The sequence below is a fragment of the Pseudophryne corroboree genome, chromosome 1 (assembly GCF_028390025.1).
Source record: "Pseudophryne corroboree isolate aPseCor3 chromosome 1, aPseCor3.hap2, whole genome shotgun sequence".
Taxonomy (NCBI): domain Eukaryota; kingdom Metazoa; phylum Chordata; class Amphibia; order Anura; family Myobatrachidae; genus Pseudophryne; species Pseudophryne corroboree.
The window spans coordinates 812,475,694-812,497,219 of record NC_086444.1 but is presented as its reverse complement, the minus strand read 5'-3'; the positions used below and the strand labels follow the sequence as shown (position 1 = coordinate 812,497,219).

The 21,526-nt window shown below is 45.4% G+C and overlaps 1 protein-coding gene across 7 annotated transcripts in view; it reads left to right on the top strand.

The window, feature by feature from the left end:
* The window catches only part of GSTCD (glutathione S-transferase C-terminal domain containing), a 480,201-nt gene that overhangs the window by 419,647 nt on the left and 39,028 nt on the right, over positions 1–21,526 (top strand). For all 7 annotated transcript variants that reach the window (XM_063919297.1, XM_063919322.1, XM_063919316.1 and 4 more), the window contains one exon: positions 7,535–7,668. In XM_063919297.1, coding sequence (XP_063775367.1) covers positions 7,535–7,668 — 134 coding nt within the window. The remainder of the gene's footprint in view (positions 1–7,534; positions 7,669–21,526) is intronic.

Genomic DNA, 21,526 nt, shown 5'->3' with positions numbered 1-21,526 from the left:
AATCGCTCCGTTGCGAAAATTGGCAACGAGCAAACAACTCGGAATGACCCCCAATATTCGAGACTGAGCACTGCTAAGCCTCATAGGCAGTAACAGGTTAATATTGATCAGTTATGCAATGATGTTTTGGTTTTCTGGTCCTATAAAAGAATAGATTTTGGATTGCAGAGCCAAAATAACTGAGGCGGTAAACTAAAATGAAAGCATATGAAACAAGTATTAATTTGTGGGAAGAATGTTTGACTGCAACTATCTGTAAAAGTGAAGGATTCAAAAAACAAAAACAAAAAAAACACTTTAAAATAACAGATTAGTACAGTGTTTTGTTTTAATTTTTTTAAATATGATTTAACTATGGTCAGCTGTACAATTTATATAAGTGACTGGTTCACTTCAATAAATAGGTATGACATTTACAGCATTCAGATGTCAGTCAGCAGTACACATTGGCCCTCATTCCGAGTTGTTCGCTCGCTAGCTGCTTTTAGCAGCATTGCACACGCTAAGCCGCCGCCTACTGGGAGTGAATCTTAGCTTTGCAGAATTGCGAACGAAAGATTAGCAAAATAGCGAATAGAATAGCGATCAGAAATTTCTTTGCAGTTTCCGAGTAGCTCGATACTTACTCTGCCACTGCGATCAGTTCAGTCCTTTTCGTTCCTGGTTTGACGTCACAAACACACCCAGCGTTCGCCCAGACACTCCCCCGTTTCTCCTGCCACTCTCGCGTTTTTCCCAGAAACGCCAGCGTTTTTTCACACACTCCCATAAAACGGCCAGTTTCCGCCCAGAAACACCCACTTCCTGTCAATCACACTCCGATCACCAGAACGAAGAAATGTCTTCGTTAAGCCGTGAGTAAAATACCAAACTTCTTAGCAAATTTACTTGGCACAGGCGCGGTGCGAACATTGCGCATGCGCAGTTTGCGGAAAATCGCTGCGATGCAAAGAAAAATAACGAGCGAACAACTCGGAATGAAGGCCATTGTTCTAAAACAACATACGATGATAATAATAGTAATAATCCAAAATTGTCAATTCATTTAAAGTAAATTATCTTTTATTTATTTCATTGCTTATCTCTCTCCACCCTTTCCCATTTCCACCCTTTCCTCTCTCTTGCCCACGTTTTTCCGTCGTCCTAGCATAAACCTGACAGTGGAATCAGCATTGTGCATGGATTTTAACATCTACATCTTCCAAGACTAGAAAATGCAGATATTAGGACAGCTTTCTAGTGCCAGAGCTGTACAAGTTACCAGCCTTGTATAATCTAAATCACATTGTGTCAGAAGTGTTCAGTACAATGGCCTGGATACACAGTATCTGAATTATATTGTTGTAGTTCCTACATAGGTAAAGCACAGAACATACAGCTATGTATAGTGAATCATTACAATCATTTTCAAACACAGCCTGTAAAATGACAAAAGCTGATTTGTTAGTGCTTTATCTCTATCCACTTTATTTTTCTTCAAGCTTTGATAACTCTCCCCCATAATCTAAAAAAATTGTACCATTAGTTAAATCATACACAGAATAAGTATGCAAGGACATTAAATGGTTATCACTATAATGATAAAGAATAAAAACGGCAAATTATCAATATATATATATATATATATATATATATATATATATATATATGGCATGGTAAGTCCGGCACTCCTCCATGAAAATGAACTTGACCCGGTGCCCTCACAGTAACATGGTACAATGTAATCAAATAAGCGGAGGTGCGGCACTCAGGGCTCAGGATAAAGAAAAGACGACAAACAGCATGTCTGCAACGTTTCAATCTTATTCAGATTTTCATCAGGCTTCCATAATAATACCAACAGCTCTTACCTCTTAAGTATCCCTGCACCAAGTGATCACCTCCCAATGCGGGCGTTCACCACGGCGGCGGCACGCCCTGATCACGTCAGTAGATATCCCCCAGGTGTTCAAAGAGGTAACTTTTAATTAAATACCAGCATATGATTCCACTGCACACTATCTATAGATGGGCCTGATTCACTACCGTTTGAAAATGGGAGACTGCACGCAGTGACCGATTATTGGCAGACTGCGCATGCGCTGTAAACGCATTGGGTGTGTGCGAAGGCCAAAATTAGAATTTCTTGCTTATGCAGCTTAATTGTAAAGAGTACACATTTTGACTGTCAGGAAGTGACCTTTTGTGGGTGATAACATGGTGTTTGTGGGGAGAGGTTGGGAAAACGCAGTCGTGTCATGGCTGTTTTCGGGGCGTGCATCTGACGTCATCTGCGAACGCTGCGTTCAAAAACATGGTGCCTGGTGCGACTGCAGTCTCGTTGATTTGAGTATGCTGGAGTCAGCCGCAAATGCCGATGGTGTCCTTTTTTTGCGTATGCATTGCAAATCTGCTGATGCATCGGTGGGCGTCTTTTATCCTTTCTAGGCGGCTCTTCACATGCAAATTTTAGCAATAGCAGATTTGTGAATATCGCTATCTTGGCCTCTATAGCGATTCATAATGAATCAGACCGGTATCCTTTATTTCATAGTTCATTTATAAATAAATTTATAGCCTAGTTTTGCAGTTATTTACGTGAAATTAGCTGCCAATATATCCAAATGAAAACTTGGGAGGGTATTCAATAAGTGTCAAAAGTTGCCATCTTGTCAGAAAGACGGCAGCTTCCGATAGAAATAGGTCGGAAGGGGTTCCGTCCTATTCATTAGAGGCTGTTTTTTTCCGACAAGTCGAGAATTCCCAACTTGTCGTAAGACATGTGGATCGCCGGAATAGCCACGGATCCAGTGCTTTTGTCGGAAACAACCTCAATCTCAACCGTTTCTGACAACCTCAATCCGACTTTTAAAAAGTCGGCTTGAGGTGAGGAGACAGGGAGCGGTGCGGTGGCTACCGGGAGCGGTGTGGGCGGCTACGGGGAGCGGGGATGAGAGGTACCTTGACGACCGTCCCCCGGCCAGGAACCTCTCTCCCTGCAGCGCGGCACTGGGCGTGATGTGCGGCTCCAGCAGCTCCCTGTGTTCTTACACATGGGGAGCGGCTGACAGCCGCACGGACACTGACTAAATCCAACAGTTGGATTACGCTCAAATCCAACAGTCGGATTTGGCCACTCTTTGAATAGGGGTTATCGGATCCATTCTGACAAATGCATGTCGGAATGGATCCAACTCTTATTGAATATACCCCTTATTCTCTAAAAATGGAAACATTCTTTACATTGTAATGTCTTGTAACTAAAAAGTAAAATACCTATAGTATGTAGCCCCAGGGTTGTATGTAAATATGTTAATAAATATTCAGTAGTGTAACAGCACCTACAAGTCTTACAAGGTTTATTCAAACAATCTTCTCTACCCAATTCTGTCATTAAACATAAAAACAGTAAAATAGAGTTATTCTTAAACACTCATCATCCTAATTGACTGTTATTTGGAGCTGTTTTCAGATATTTGTCTCAGGTTTGAGGTTAAGTACCTAGAGAAACAATATGTTGGTGGGTCCAAAATGACTAAATAATACGAGTACAACATGTGCCCAGTGCATACTTGCCTACTCTCCTGGTTCCTGCGGAGACACCTGAATTTCACACATGCAAAAGCAGCCAGTATTTGCTCTGCATGCAAAACTAAAAAAATAATTTGCACCTCTAGCATTGCAACTTGGAGTTTTTTCTCTGCTCCCAAATAGAAGCAATACACCACTACATCCTGTTATCACTTATCTTAGTTGGTGTCACCCTAGGAGGGATAGGCACCAAAATACCGGCTAATCTGCAGTGACAGTAGCCTTGTGCTGCAGTGTGACATTATCGTGCAGCAACCGGCTCCTTTCACTGAGATGAAGTCGTCATTGTAGGCACAAGTCTTGGGGGCAGCTCAGCATTACCGGGGATGCTGGGTACTCCCCACACTTGCCAACTTTCTGGCTGCCCACTACGGGAGACAGCAGCCAGGTCGGCATAACAGGGAGCCACTATCGTGGTCCTGCCCTTCCCGCTCTACAATGACCTGATTACCGACTTTGTAGAGCAGGGGCGGGGGTTACTATGATGTAAAATAGCGTGAATCGCATCACTGCGCCGCCCACTTACATTAGTTAAGCGGCCGCTGCTGGGGTGTACAGGCGGCTGTGGGGTGAGGGGTGGTATGGCTGTTTAGTGTGGGTGAGCTCCGGGAGACTTGCCCATCTTTCCGGGGGGTCAGGAGTGGCACCCGGTTTTCTGGAGTCTCCTGGGCATTCTGGGAGGGTAGGCAAATATGGTATTCCCCTGGAGTGATGTAACCAGGGTGCTTCCCGATTGGCAACAGAGGACAACCACATGAGGGGGTACTATTGGTTGTACTGGGTGTCACCGACCTTGGTGCCACCACTGAATGTGACTATCCCTTCTTACTACAGCATGTGTTTGTGGGGTTCCCTCCTTTAGGACCGCCTTCCTATGGTTTGTTAGAGTTCGGATGGTTTTGGGGCTTAAGAAAGGGTAATCTGTAAGCCACAGCATGTTCACCTTTCCTTCTCCCTGCCATGTGATACTTTCAATCCAGAGACAGAATAACCACCAAATAGGTACTGGTACGTAAAAAAAATGAGGTAGTGTGATTGTCTGCTAAACCAGCTACATCTATGCTTCATTTGTCTAAGCCAGTGGTTCCCAAACTTTTTTGAGTCACAGAACACTAGAGCATCAGAATTTTTTTCATGGCACCCCTAAGCCTCTCATTCAGATATTTAGAAAGAAATATTAAATGAAGTAAATTGTGTATATATGTCATCCTTAGGCTCAGTTGTGTGGTGAGGGACAAGATTTGCTTCTGTTGGTCCACATATTGTATGAATGGCAGCTATCAGCACTGGGTTTGCCTATTACATTGACCATAAATAATTTAAACTGGTCCTGGACCACCAATCCAGGTCTCACCTGCAAGTGTCCCGAGGCACCTTTTTGATAAAATATATTCAATAAACAGGTCCAGTGCTTAGAATCAATTCCCTTTGTCTCACTACACACCTCTGGACTTCCCATCATGTATATGCCACAATGACATCACATCACACCTGCAACAGAATAGTATAACAGAAAAGTTATCATGTGAAATGGATTTAGCCCTTTATATCATTCCTACTATTGTATGCTTATTAACTCAGAATAGAAGTGCTTTGAGGAGTTTTATTATTATTTTGTGGAATTCCTGGACACATGCAGCAATATGTGTTATACGAGATTTGACAAATGAAGTTCTCATCTGCCAAAAATGATTTCTACAATGCAAAACAGCCAATTTGAAGAGTGTATGTGTTTTACAGACAGACCTGTCACTTCTACCTAATAAATCAGAGTTTTTTTCCTTTGTATGGAAAAACAAACATTTATTTTGTGTTGTTCAGCTGATGATGTGCACCCTTGTTTCATTGTGGAATTTCTCCTCTTTAGAGGCCAGACTTGGGTAAACATAGTCCTCCGAGATGTTGGAGTAATGCTGACCTACATTGTGCTTTAGCCCAGTGATGAAAGCAATCTGTCATGACCTATTCTCCCACAATGCTATATATATATAAGTAATGTGCTAGTGCACTATCATGAGCCAGTCAGAAGTGATCTTAAACAAGACTTCCTCCTCCTCTTTTACATTGCAATAAGTTTGCAAGGGTAAAATCCTTTGAAATCATAGCAATCCCTCCCAGTATAATCAGTGATCTAGAAATGCCATTATCCCTTCAGATACAACCACAGAGGTTCACATAAATGTGCATTAAAAAGACACAATGGAGGAGATTCAAATGTTTGAAAAGTCAGTTGGGAATCTGTTTTTTCATATCTAATAGACAGGAAAAAACAGACACCCAACTGACTTTTCAAACATTTGAATCTCCCCCAATATGTATCTACAAACAGGAAGGCATTTAAGCTACTTTATAAAATTGCAGTTAGAGCAGGTATTTATTAAATAAGGGAATTTTAAAAGACCCAACATTATGTTTTATTTTTCCTTTGTATTCGTTTAATGCCAGTATGAGAATAGTTTCTAGAAAGATGGTACAGCTTCTTTTGCTAATAGATGAAAACAGTTACACATACTCTGTACAGTGCACCCAAGTATTTTTTAGGATGGTATAGAAATCCCGGCAGTTCCAGTGAGTATTTTAACCCTTACCCACCCCTGCCACAGTCTAACCCTAACCGTCCCCACCCTACTGCCTAACCCTAACCCAGTACTTGCTGATGAGATCCGTCAGGATTCTGACTGCCGGGAAGCCACTGTCAGCATTCTGACCGCTGGGATCCCAACTGCCAGGATATTAACTACATCCCGTATTTTATATATTGTACAATTCACTAAAGACTGATATGGACACAAGTAATGATTCCTAAATATGGTTGTGTTGTAGTTTGTAGCATTACACCACTTTTTATAATAATGATTAAGTTCTAAATCAGAATACTAGGCAGTGCTGGGAATTGATACCAAATATACAGAATATGTGCCTGCTCCTGGAGTTTAGGAATAGTTAGCACATGTTTGTCTGCTTAAAGAGTTTAGCATGAATCCAAGAGCTATTCTTTTATTCCATAAGGCTGTCCCACAGCACTATGCATGTGGCATAATCCTGTCAGAGCAATGGGGATGGTATCCGGACTCTAGGTCGACAGTGTCTAGGTAGACACCCGTTGGTCGACAGTGAGTAGGTCGACACAGGAAAAAGGTCTACACAGCCATTAGGTCGACATGAACAAGGTCGACGTGGAAAAAGGTCGACATGACTATTTCATTATTATTTTTTCTTTTTTGGAACTTTTTCATACTTTATGATCCAAGTGGACTACAATTGGGAATGGTAACCTGTGCAGAGCGCAGCGAGGCACCTTGCCTGATGCGAGGGCACATGGTGCACTAATTGGGGTTCCCGGACACAAAGAAAACGACACACAAAAAACCTCACGTCGACCTTTTTCCATGTCGACCTAATGGCCGTGTTGACCTATTTCCTGTGTCAACCTTACCACTGTCGACCAATAGATGTCGACCTAATGTGTGTGGACCTAGACACTTTCGACCCGAGTCCCATACCCAATGGGGATATATCCTAGGAGAACAGTGAAGAGTCTGGTGTTACTGGGGCATGACATGTTGTCATTGTGGTACTTACCTGATCAGAAGAGCCAGAAAATAGCAGATGAGCAGTAGCACAAATATAACTTTCATATATCATAAAAGATGCAATTATGTTAATGGTATGCATTACACTGCTAGGCACAATAGAGGAAACACATCTTGTATGAGGCTTGGAATATACCTCACCCTCTAACCTACTCAGATGCATATCGCACACACACACACACACACACACACACTGAAATCTTACACAAGATGCAACGTTTTCATCTGTGTGATTTGTGTGCAGGGCAATGTACATACAGTACATATCGTTTTTTGGTTTAGTTTCATAGTGCTGTGTGACACAACTAGACATCTCCCTGTCTCGCTGCATTATATTATTGTAATAATAGGAAGTGTCTGCTCCTTTTTAGGTAGCGCTGCATGCATGTGGAGTAGCAACAGACATGGTGATCGATCACTGCATCCTTTCTAAAGCAGCATTCGTCGTCTGCCCATGCTGCTATGGCTTTATCCAGAATACAGTCAAGACTACATTTCCACGAAGGTAAAAATGTATCTTCATGTAATCTATGTTAACTATTTTGTTTAAGTATAACAAAGATAACGCATGTTTATCACTACGGGCATAAGTAGTGTCTGTTAAGTCTCTGTAAAGCAAAGGCCGAAAAACACAATTATGCCATTGAAGGAAATTGATAAAATTAATATAAATCTAATGATGAAAATCTAAATAAAATTTTAAAAAATTTAATTGATTTGGTACTTTATAAGCAACAACATATGTATGGCTGGAGATTGCATTTTGGAAACTTGGGGGGATATTTACTAAACAGTGATAAGAGCGGAGAAGTGACCCAGTGGAGAAGTTGCCCCATCAACCAATCAGCAGCTCAGTATCATTTTATAGTATGCAAATTATAGATGTCATTTCAGTGCTGATTGGTTGCCATGGGCAACTTCTCCACTGGATCACCTCTCCGCTCTGATAATGTCAAATATTACCTTTAAACATAAGCTATTTACTATTACGGACTAAGTACGCTATTTGCATACTGAGTACCGTAGGGGTACGCACTTAGCGTAACAGACGCTAAGCCGTGGGCGCGACGCACGAGCGATGCATACGCTCACGGTTTCATGCTTCGTACCAAGCACGCTATAGGCGTACCGAGTACCGTACTGCTACGCTATTGGCGTAGCGGACGCTGCGCCGTGAGAGTGAGACACGAGCGGCGCAGACGCTCACAGAATGATACACAGTAAACCTTATTAATAACACACAGTAAGAATATGCTTATACTCTAAACCTTAGTAATCTAATACTACAATGATGTAACGCTGAAAACCCTTAACAATGTGTATGCTGTTTGAGCGATTGTGACGCTAAGAAAACCCTTAGTAAGGAGTGAAAACACAAGACCTGGTTTTGATTTAAAAACCACAGCGGTTCTAACACCGCCGTGGATGGTTTAGAGAAAAGGGGAAAAATACAATACAAGTTATACCCTACAAACTAACATCAAAATCTAACACAATAACAGAGAATAGTATGAACAATAACAAACAAGAGTGAACAAATTGAAACGAATGGCGAACAGAATGGATAACAAAATGGCTACAGAGAAATATACGTACATGGGGATGATTCGCAAGCGCGTCCTGGATCCAGCTCTCAGCATTCAGAGAGAAAGCCTTCAGAGAGAGTGAGTGTCTGGCCAGGCAATGGTGGTCTTTATATACACAACATACATTCACAATACAATGGTCCCTATAATCTCATTGTTCATTGGACACAGGAATGTGTCTCCACATTATAGCAAAGGTCATAGGTGGATTTGAACAGGTGGGCTGTGTCTTTCTCGAACTGCTCTGGTGGGAGGTATCCTCAGGATTCCCGCCGCATGTGTAATTTATAGCAAATACAATATATGTTCATAAACTACTTTTGCACATAACTATACGCAGGAGCGAGCGATCCTTTCCTAACCAACACCGAAATGTTTCCCTTAAAATATCCTACAGCTGGATACTAGACACCACCTTTCAACCTTTATCTGACCCTTCCTATCATGCAAAGAGGAATCTCTCTGTCCAGGAACCGTTTAAACTAAACATACTCGCTGACATTGTCTAGGGGAATATTAGCTATAAAACACACTATATGGGTTAAATGTGCTACGATCGAGTCGCACGCTAGACGCTCACAAACTCTGCCGTAAATACACATCTCATGCGCACGAGACGCTGTAGCGTCCCCTACGCAACTTGCGGGTATGTGCACGTACGGGGGAGTGGGTGTACGAGCAGCGCGCGTGTGCATGAGGGGTTAGTACAAGGCATATGCATCATGATATTTTTCGACTTTGACAGCTTTTATCACTGCTTAGTAAATCTCCCCCTTAGGGGTGTATTCAATAATTGTTGGAAGCTACCATCTTGTCGGAAAGAAGGCAGCTTCCGTCAGGTTTATGTTGGAAGGGGTTTCTGACCTATTCAATAAGGGGCTGTTTTTTTTCGACAAGTCGGGAATTCCAGATTTGTCGGAAAGCTGCCGGAATGCATGCGGCCCGATCCGCGTGCATTGTCACTCAGAAGCATGGCCAAACCCGACAGGTTTTTGCCCCGTTTCCGACAGTGTCAATCCGACTTTAAAAATAGTTGGATTGCCATTGTTGGGACCGGGCCAAACCTGTCGGGTTTGGCCAAGTCATTCCTCTACTTCGGCAGGAAATGCTGGCTCACACTCCCCCTCACTCAGATGCTAGGGAGCCGCTACTTCCTCCAGGATCCTCTCCACGGAGAACCAATTCATCTGCCTCCGCTCTGCCGCCTCTGCCTCTTCACTCAGTGGGCGTCCATCATCACCGCAGCAGCGCCTTTCAGTCCGCCTCCGCCCCTGGCCAGCGGCACCCACAGCGGTGCTTCTTACTCACCTCGTCAATAGGTATGCCTGATTTGGGTAGCGCTACTCAGTCCCAGCGGCCCCGCTATATGTTTACAGCATACAGCTCTTTCAGCGGTGCGCTGGAGAACTGAGAACTGAGGGGGCTATGCCTTCCTGTCAGCCGACGGGGACCCTGGTGCTAAAATGTAGGCCGCATAAAATATATAGCGCCACGTGTCTTACACCCTTTCTCTATATTGCGCATAAAATATGTTTCTCATACGTCCTAGAGGATGCTGGGGATGCTTCAAGAACCATGGGGTATAGACGGGATCCGCAGGAGACATGGGCACACTTTAAGACTTTGAATGGGTGTGAACTGGCTCCTCCCTCTATGCCCCTCCTCCAGACTCCAGTTTAGATTCAGTGCCCAGTGAGACTGGTCACACACAGGGTAGCTCTACTGAGTTTCTCTGAAAAGACTTTATGTTAGGTTTATTATTTTCAGGGAGACCTGCTGGCAACAGGCTCCCTGCATCGTGGGACTGAGGGGAGAGAAGCAGACCTACTTCTGTGAGTTTCAAGGCTCTGCTTCTTAGGCTAAGGACACCATTAGCTCCAGAGGGTCTGATCGCTAGGTACGCCTAGATGCTCGTTCCCGGAGCCGCCGTTCCCGGAGCCGCGCCGTCACTCCCCTTGCAGAGCCAGAAGTCAGAAGCCGGGTGAGTAGAAGAAGATCAGAAGACTTCAGTAACGGCAGAAGATTTCAGTGACGGCTTTGAGGTACCGCGCTGCGCGCCATGCTCCCACATACAAAGCGGCACTGCAGGGTGCAGGGAGCAGGGGGGGCGCCCTGGGCAGCATAAAATCTCATAAGAACTGGCATAAAAGTATACAGTGCCTGGGCACTAAATACAGACCCCCGCCAGTATAAATATATAAAAATAAGCGGGACTGAAGCGCGCCATTAAGGGGGCGTGGCTTAGCCCTCACAGCTCTAACCAGCGCCATTTTCTCCTCACAGAGACGCTGGTCCTTCCAAAACATTGCTGTACAGATCAGAGTGAAAAACGAGGGGGGGGCACAGTTGTTTGGTGCAATATAAGTTAGACATAAAAGCACACTATATCATGAGCGCTGTGGAAATGAGCTGGTAAACTCCTTCTGTGTTTCCATGACAGAATGTACTGGGGTCTATCCCTTATAGCCAGTGTACCAAATGCCAGGTGGGTGTTTGGTACACGTGTGTCGGCATATCTGAGGCTGAGAACTCTGCCACAAAGGGAATAACTATGTCGGCACTGTCGACTCCTATTAGTACTTGATACATGTAAATTAATGTCAACATGTCAGTAGAGGTATATTTTTCCCAAGAGAAAACTATATGGGAGACACAGACGTGGTGGGTGACCCTGTCGGCACCAACAATATCTGACTGGGTGAATATTGACATGATAATGTGATGCATATCAGAAAGAGCTATACCTATATGTATATGTTTGTATGGTAAAGTTACATAGGTCTGTGGCACGATCACAGACGCGATAATATTTATGGAGGGATTCCTATTCATAGAATTGATTTCTCTCAAGCCCCTCGGGATCGCAAAAATGTTATTTTGCCCAGTTACTACTCCCTGAGATCGACTCGAATAATGTTTCTTATGTCGACCATAATGTTTCCTGACCAGATCCACAAAATCGGCATTCAGTACCTGTTCATACACATTGGAACATATTAACATCACTAGGGACCCTGCTGTTCCTGACAAAAGGATATATGTATACATATTATATATATATATATATATATATATATAGTTTCAATGCCTTTCCCACCTGTGGCTCAGGTGTATCTGGAAAAGGACGAGAGGCGGCACTCCAAGGACTTGAAAAGACTTTTATGTGCAAAACATGACAATAATAAAGTGCAAAAAAGCTAAAAAAACATGGAGGTCTTACGACGTTTCAAGGCAGCAAGCCTTTTCCTCAGGTAAGGTAACCCATGTGGAATGTGATGTGCAAAAAGCAAGAACCAAAGAATATAGATATATGTGTGTATAGGTGCATTTGAAGGTATATTTATGTGTGTATATATATATATATATATATAAATATTTATAATGAATACTGAGGTAAAGTTATTCCTTCTCATGGATAGAATAAAGTGAGAGTCACCCCTGTTCTGCACAGGGCTCTGTCACAAAGGATCATATGCAGGAAGATATGTAATACTCTAATTATGTGGCCGCATGTACGTTGATTATACTAGCATTACATGCGCATGGGGGAGTAGTTGTATGCAGGGTACTCCTGAAGTTGAGTCATGTCTATATCATTGCAGCATACTGCCGTGCGACTACAAGGGATGTAGGACTCTTGGGTTCGCGGGCCACTTCCATGGCGGTCTCGACTAGGAGGACGTTGTGGATTCACCAATGGAATGCTGAGGCTGACTCCGAGAAGTACTGGAGTATCTTCCCTATGAAGGTGAAACCTGGTTTGGGGATGACTTTGTTAATTTGATCTCGGCAGATACCACTGGTAAGTCTACCTTCTTGACCTATGTTCCCTCACAACGGTTGGTGACTCAGTTTTGTAGGATGCAGTCATTTCGACCGAATGGATACGGTTTTCGCTTTCTTTGCAGGTAGAGGAAGGTGAAAAGGTAAGAGGTCAACAGCCTTTTCAAGTTCGCAGAAGCAGAAATCATCCTCTGTTTCTACCACATCCACCGCATGTCGCTGGGTCTATCTTGCGGGAGCCCACACCAGTGGGACCACGTCTAATACTCTTCAGTCAGTCCTGGAATGGACATGGACCAGTGAGTTTAAGAATAGAGTCCCAAGGAGGACATACTGGAGTTTCCAGACTATTCCCCTCACTGATTTTTCAAATAGACATTACCGATTCTCCACTGGACGGGGAGGTAGTATGCGACGCCATACAGGAGTTGGGTCAGGATCAGGTCATTGTCCTGCTGTCCTGGTCACAAAAAAAAGGGAAAAAGCTGTTATTCAAGCTTTTTCGTGCTTCTGAATCCGGACGGCTCGGTCAGAACAACCCCAAAAATTTCTACTTAATAAGTTGAACTACAAGATGGAATCTCTCAGGGCAGGGATCTCCAATCTGTAAAAGGAGAAAGAGGGTCTAAGTACGGTTTCTTCCGCATTAGGCTTACCTGGGTTTGCTATTCAGGATTGTCATTGCCAATTCACCGGAGTGATGGCGGTATGATGGTTTTCCTTCAATAGTACGTGTTATTATTATTCTGTACTGGGACGCTCTCCTGAGTATGGCGAGATAAAGAAACAAGTGGTGCAAAACGTTGTATTCTCTCTGACAGTTCTTCAACAAAGTGGTTGGCTCCTGAACTTGCCAGAATCACTGTTGATCCCAACGACGCGGTTGTCGGAGTTGGGAATAATGTTAGATACAGAACTTTTGAGAGTTTGTATCTTCCAGTGGAAAGAGCTCTGAGGATCTGCAACCGTGTCAATCCATCAATACGTTCCGTTGATGAAGAAGATGGTTGCGGCCTACGAGGCCATTCAGTGAGCAGGTTAAATGCCAGAGTGGTTTTAGCGGGACATGTTGGACATGTGGTCCGGGTCTCACCTGCACATGCACCGGAAAATAATCCTATCTTCCAGGACCAGAATCTCTCTCCTGTGGTGGCTGCACAGTTCTCGCCTCCTAGAGGGACGAAGCTTCGGGATCCAGAATTGGGTCCTGGTGTCCATGGATGCAAGTCTCCTAGGCTGGGGAGCAGTCTTTCAGGGGGAAGAATTTCCAGGGAAAATGGTCAAGCCAGGAAGCTTGTCTGCAATAAACATTCTGGAATTGAGGGCCATTTACAACCGCCTTCTGCAAGCAGAACATCTTCTTCGCGATCTGCCCGTCTTAATTCAGTCGGACAACTTAACAGCAGTGGTGTACGTAAACCGCCAGGGCGGAACGAAGAGCAGAGCGGCAATGGCAGAAGCCACAAAAGTTTTCCGCTGGGCGGAAAGACAGTAAACGCTCTGTCAGCGGTCTTCATTCCGGGTGTAGACAACTGGGAACCAGACTTCTTAAGCAGACACCATCTCCATCCAGGAGAGTGGGGTCTTCATCAAGAGGTCTTTGCAGAAGTGACAAGTCGTTGGGGTATTCCTCAAATAGACATGCTGGCGTCTCTCCTCCAACAAGAAACTTCAGAGATATTGTTCCAGGTCGAGGGACCCTCAAGCAATAGCGGTGGACGCCCTGGTGACACCGTGGGTGTTTCAGTCAGTCTATGTGTTCCCTCCACTTCCACTCATTCCGAAGGTGATAAAGATCATAAGAAGAACAAAGGTTCAGGCGATCCTCATTGTTCCGGACAGGCAAAGGAGGGCTTGGTATCCAGATCTTCAAGAATTACTCATAGAAGATCCCTGGCCTTTTCCTCTACGAGAGGACCTGTTACAGCAAGGACCGTGCGTGTATCAAGACTTACCGTGGCTGCGTTTGACAGCATGGCGGTTGAACGCCAAATCCTAGCCCGAAAGGGTATTCCCAGTGAAGTCATTCCCATACTGCTTCAGGCTAGAAAAGAAGTAACGGCGAAGCTTTACCACTGTTTTTGGAGAAAATATGTGTCTTGGTGTGAATCCAAGAAGGCTCCTATGGAAGAATTTCACCTGGGGCGTTTGCTCCATTTTTTGCAAGCAGGGTGGATGCAGGCCTAAGGTTAGACTCCATTAAAGTACAAATTTCGGCCTTATCTATTTTCTTTCAGAAAGAATTGGCCTTCCTTTCAGAAGTTCAGACCTTCGTGAAGGGCATGCTGCACATCCAACCTCCCTTTGTGCCCCCAGTAGCACCATGGGATTTTAATGTGGTGTTGCAGCTTCCTGCAATCTCATTGGTTTGAACCTTTGCGTAAGGTTGAGTTGAAATTCCTTACTTGGAAAGTGGTCATGCTGTTGGCCTTGGCATCCGCAAGGCGGGTGTCTGAATTGGCGGCTTTGTCTCACAAAAGCCCCTGTTTAATCTTCCATGCAGATAGAGCGGAGTTGAGAACTCGTCAGCAATTTCTGCCAAAAGTGGTTTAATCGTTTCACATAAACCAGCCTATTGTGATGCCAGTGGCTACTGACGCCCTGGCGGAATCGAAGTCTCTCGATGTGGTCAGAGCTTTCAAACTCTGTATCGCTAGAACGGCTCAGATTAGGAAAACAGAGGCTCTGTTTGTCCGGTGGGCTCCCAACAAGATTGGGGATCCTGCTTCCAAGCAGACTATTGCACGCTGGATCTGTAATACGATTCAGCAGGCTCATTCTATGGCAGGATTGCCGTTACCGAAATCGGTGAAAGCCCATTCTACCAGAAAGGTGGGCTCATCCTGGGCGGCTGCCCGAGGGGTCTCGGCATTACAGCTTTGCCGAGCTGCTACTTGGTCGGGATAAAACACCTTTGCGAAGTTTTACAAGTTTGATATCCTGGCTGATGAGGACCTCTTGTTTGGTCAATCGGTGCTGCAGAGTCATCCGCACTCTCCCGTCCGTTCTAGAACTTTGGTATAAACCCCATGGTTCTTGAAGCATCCCCAGCATCCTCTAGGACGTATGAGAAAATAGGATTTTAATACCTACCGGTAAATCCTTTTCTCTTAGTCCGTGGAGGATGCTGGGCGCCCGTCCCAGTGCGTACTGTATCTGCAGTTATTGGGTATGTTTACACACATGGTGTGTTGCGTTTAAGTCAGCCTGTTGTTGACGATATTCATGCCATGGCATGCGTTATGCTGCTGTTGGTTTTGTTTACACACACAGGTTGTGTTACGCTTTATGTCAGCGCATTGCTGCATATTCTTCATGCCGTCGGCTGGTTTTCTATTGAATGCTGGTAAAATGCTCACCGTGGTTTATCAATAAATTCTTTCCTCGAAATGTCCGTCTCCCTGGGCACAGTTACTTAAACTGGAGTCTGGAGGAGGAGCATAGAGGGAGGAGCCAGTTCACACCCATTCAAAGTCTTAAAGTGTGCCCATGTCTCCTGCGGATTCCGTCTATACCCCATGGTTCTTGAAGCATCCCCAGCATCCTCTATGGACTAAGAGAAAAGGATTTACCGGTAGGTATTAAAATCCTATTTTCTTTTACGTCCTAGAGGATGCTGGGGTCCATTTTAGTACCATGGGGTATAGATGGGTCCACTAGGAGCCATGGGCACTTTAGGAGATTAATAGTGTGGGCTGGCTCCTCCCTCTATGCCCCTCCTACCAGACTCAGTTTACAAAATGTGCCCGAAGGAGCCGGTCACAGCTAGGGGAGTTCATAGGAGTTTTCTTAGTTTTTTTTTGTTTTAATAGAGCATTTGGTACAGGAAGGCTGCTGGCAACAGCCTTCCTGCTTCGTGGGACTTAGGGGGGGGAGTAGGAACCAACTCTTGAAGTTAATGGTTCTCTATCTCCGCTGACAGGACACTGAGCCCCTGAGTGTGCTGATCGCAAGCCCACGAGGCAACCGTTCACTCCCGCAGCACGGCCGCCACCCCCTAACAGAGCCAGAAGATAGAAGAGTGGCGAGTACAGCACCGGCGTCCCGATTAGCGGGTCGCCGGCGGGTATGGCGGCACACGGGTGGGAGCGCAGCTCTGACAGGAAGGCACGGCAACACACAGTGTAGGCGATTGGAGGGGCGTCCTGGGCCAGCGCGATCACCCTAAACTGGTAAAAGCAGCTAACAGGGGCTAATCCCACTGTTAGCATATAAGACCTCCGGCCAGTATAATCAAATTGTGCGGGAAGCTGCGTGCCATTACAGGGGGTGGGGCTTCTTCTCAGAGCGGATCCAGCATTCACCAGCTCCATTTTCTCCCTGCAGACATAGGAAGCAAGACGCTGACAGGGAGCGCTACCCTCCACATAACTCCAGTTATCCTCTGCGGTACCAGGGAGTTATAGACAGGGGGAAAGTGTGTTGTTAGTACTATTTAACCTATTAAGGTTGTTTAGTCAGCGCCGGGCTTTTATCATAATAACTGCCCACAGGGGCGCTGTGTGGCTGGCTCCTTATACTCTGTGACTCTCTGAAGGTACTCTGGGGGAAACTGTATCTGACATTTTCCTGTGTGTGTGTAAGTGTGTATATTCCACATTACCATGTCCAAGGACTATGTGTCCTGTGCAGCAGAGTGTTTATCTTCTCCTGAGGAGTCTATTCCATGTACTCAGGACTGCAATATGTTTTCTCAGCCTTCCGAATCCGAACCCACATGGGTGGATTCTTTAAGGGGAATGATATCCCAGACTTCTACAAGGATGTCATATACTGAGAAAGAGATGCAGTTTTTGAGGAAATCTGTGGAGGGTTTGCAGTATTTAGCCCCCACTAATTCGTCAAAAGCCCCACCTACATACCCACAAAAGCATACACTTTCCCAGATAATGCAAGCTGACACTGATACCGACTCTGATACACGGGACGGTGATGGGGATATGCAGGGGGGGGGGGGGGGGGATGTGCAACTAATGATTGAAGCCATTAGGGATGTTTTGCACATTACTGAGAAGGTACCTGAGCAGGTGGAGGAATCTTATTTTACAGAAAGTAAGAAATCCTTGCTTACCTTCCCAGTTTTCAAGGAGTTAAACTCTTTGTTTGAAAAATCCTGGGAAAACCCAGAGAAAAAATTCCAGATCCCAAAAAGGGTTCTTATTGCTTTCCCTTTCCTTGAGGAGGATAGAAAAAAGTGGGAAAACACCCTATAGTTGACGCTTCTGTATCTAGGTTGTCAAAAAATGTGTTTTTTCCTGGTTCAACCGCTTTAAAAGATTGAGACTACACTCAAATCACTATACACAGCTACTGGCGTAGCTTTAAGACCCACTATTGCTTGTGCGTGGATTTCTAAAACCATAGTAAAGTGGTCAGGCACATTGCTAGAGGACTTGGATGCTATGGATAGGAGTGACATTGATTTGTTCTTGCGTCACATACAGGATTCTGCAGGGTTTATGGTGGAGGCCATGAAGGAACTTGGCATGCTGAATACACGGGCTACTTCTATGGCGGTAACGGCGTGCAGAGGACTCTGGCTACGCCAACGGACTGCGGATGCAGAATCCAAGAGAAGCGTGAAGAACCTACCCTTCACAGGTCAGGCTCTGTTCAAGGATGCATTGGATGCGTGGATCTCCACGGCAACTGCTGGTAAGTCAACCTTTCTTCCCTCAGCAGCACCATCGGCTAGGAAATCTCATCCTTCGCCTACACTGCAGTCCTTTCGGACCGCAAAATTTTAAAAAAATCCAAACCCCGCCCACCTTCTTTAGAGGAGGTCGGGGAAAGTCCAGAAAACCTGCACCATCAGGTTCCCAGGAACAGAAACAAGGTTCTGCTTCCTCAAAATCTTCAGCATGACGGTGGACCTCACAGCCTGGAGGTCGGGCAGGTGGGAGCGAGACTAAAAGCTTTCAGTCACGTTTGGGCGTCATCATGCCTAGACCCCTGGGTAAATTATATTGTTGCCCAGGGATACAGACTGGAGTTTCAAGAACTCCCACCTCACAGATTCTTCAAATCAGGCTTACCAGCTTCACTGACAGAAAGTGCCATCCTACAGGATGCCATTAAAAAATTGGTTCAAACGAATGTCATTGTTCCAGTTCCAGTTCATCTACAACACAAGGCTTATTACTCGCACCTGTTTGTGGTACAGAAACCGGACGGTTCGGTAAGGCCAATATTAAACCTAAATTCATTGAACCCCTACTTGAGGGAATTCAAATTCAAGATGGAGTCTCTGAGAGCAGTGATCTCAGGTCTGGAGGAGGGGGAATTACTAGTATCCCTGGATATCAAGGATGCATACCTTCACATTCTGATCTGGCCGCCTCACCAGGCTTATCTCAGATTTGCACTGCTGGACTGTCACTATCAGTTCCAGGCACTGCCATTTGGCCTCTTCACAGCACAAGGGTGTTCACCAAGGTCATGGCGGAGATGATGCTACACCTCCGCAGACAGGGAGTGAACATAATTCCATATCTGGACGATCTGCTGATAAAAGCATCTTCCAAAGAGAAGATGTGCAGAGAATTGCTCTTTCAACTCGACTACTCCACGATCATGGGTAGATCATGAACCTTCCAAAGTCACATTTGGAGCCGACAAGGAGACTGCCCTTCATGGGGATGATACTTGACACGGAAGTGGTCCACAGTCACCTGTTTAATACAGCAGTCATTTCTCTGCCATTTATTGTTTTATGCTATTGAGAGTGGAGTACCAATGTTTTATTCGACAACTACGGTACAAAGAGCCACTCTTTCTTTATCTATTTTTACAACCATTGCTGGGACTATCTACAGGTCTCTTGTAAACAGTCTTAAACCTGCAAAGCTAACAAACAAAGGTTAACGCACAAGCCTCTAGCTGGCCTTACATTTTTGTAGGCTCCTAGTGTTGAGCAGAGGGTGTTTCTACTGGTGGAGAAAGCGTTGGTGATCCAATCAATGGTCCGGGAGCTCCTGAAGCCAGCCCGGGTATCGGTTCATCTGTGCATTCGCCTTCTGGGGAAGATAGTTGCATCCTACGAGGCTCTTCAGTACGGAAGATTCCATGCAAGGTTCTCCCAACTGGATCTCCTAGACAAATGGTCGGGATCACATCTTCACATGCACCAACGGATATGCCTGTCACTGAAAGCCAGAATTTCACTCCTCTGGTGGCTGCAAGCTTCTCACCTAATCGAAGGCCACAGGCTCGGGATTCAGAATTGGATCCTTCTAACCACGGATGCAAGTCTCAGAGGTTGGGGAGCAGTCACCAAAGGGGGAAACTTCCAAGGAAGGTGGTCCAGTCAGGAATCTCTCCTTCCAATAAACGTTCTGGAACTGAGGGCCATTTACAACGTCCTTCTACAAGCGGCACATCTTCTGCAAGATCAAGCCATTCAGGTTCAGTCGCAGCGGTGTCCTACATAAACAGGCAGGATGGAACGAAGAGCAGAGCTGCGATGTCAGAGATAACAAGAATCATCCTCTGGGCAGAAAAGCACGTGGTGGCGCTATCGGCAATCTTCATTCCGGGAGTGGACAACTGGCAAGCGGACTTCCTCAGCAGACACAATCTCCATCCAGGAGAATGGGCCTCTACCCGGAGGTGTTCGCAGAGGTAACAAGCCGATGGGGTGTACTTCAAATAGACATGATGGTCTCTCGCCTCAATAAGAAGCTTCTGAGGTACTGTTCCAGGTCGAGAGACCCACACGCAGTGGCGGTGGACGCACTGGTAACTCCGTGGATGTACCAGTCAGTGTACGTGTTCCCTCTACTTCCACTCATCCCAAGGATTCTCAAGCTCATGAAGAGAACAGGAGTGCAGGCGATCCTCATTGCTCCGGACTGGCCAAGAAGGGCTTGGTACGCGGATCTTTTGAAATTACTGCTGGAGGATCCGAGGCATCTTCCTCTTCGCGAGGACCTTCTGCAACAGGGGCCGTTCGCCTATCAAGACTTACCGCGGCTATGTTTGACGGCATGGAGGTTGAAAGCCAGATCTTAGCTCGGAAGGGCATTCCAAAAAAGGTCATTCCTACCCTGATACAGGCTAGAAAGGGAGTAAAGTCAAAACATTACCATCAGATTTGGAAAAAGTAAGTGTCTTGGTGTGAATCCAAGAAGTTTCCTACGGTGAAGTTTCCACTGGGACGGTTTCTCCTCTTTCTGCAAGCAGGTGTGGATGTGGGCCTACGCTTGGGCTCCATAAAGGTCCAGATTTCGGCCTTGTCCATTTTCTTCCAGAAACAGTTGGCTGCTCTTCCTGAAGTTCAGACATTCTTGAAAGGGGTTCTGCATATTCAACCACCCTTTGTGCCGCCTACGGCACCTTGGCATCTTAATGTGGTACTGCAGTTCCTGCAATCAGATTAGTTCGAGCCTTTACAGGACATGGACGTCAAGTTTCTTACTTGGAAAACGGTCACACTGTTGGCTTTGGCGTCTACTAGACGTGTGTCAGAATTGGGGGCATTGTCATGCAAGAGCCCCTACTTGATTTTCTATGAGGATAGAGCTGAGCTCAGAAAGCGTCAGCAATTTCTTGCGAAGATTGTGTCAGCCTTTCATATCAACCAACCTATTGTGGTGCCAGTGGCTACTGACTCCTCAATTACCTCAAAGTCCTTGGATGTTGTGAGGGCTTTGAAAATATATGTGAAGAGAACTTCTCGTCACAGGAAGTTGGACGCTCTGTTTGTCCTTTATGATCCCAACCAGGTTGGGTGTCCTGCTTCTAAGCAGACAATTTCTCGCTGGATCAGGTTCACTATCCAGCATGCTTATTCTACGGCAGGCTTGCCGTGTCCAAAATCTGTTAAGGCCCACTCTACTTGTAAAGTGGGTTCTTCCTGGGCGGCTACACGGGGTGTCTCGGCTTTACAGCTTTGCCGAGCAGCAACTTGGTCGGGGTCGAACACGTTTGCAAATTTCTACAAGTTCGATACTTTGGCCTCTGAGGACCTAAAGTTTGGTCAAGCTGTTCTGCAGG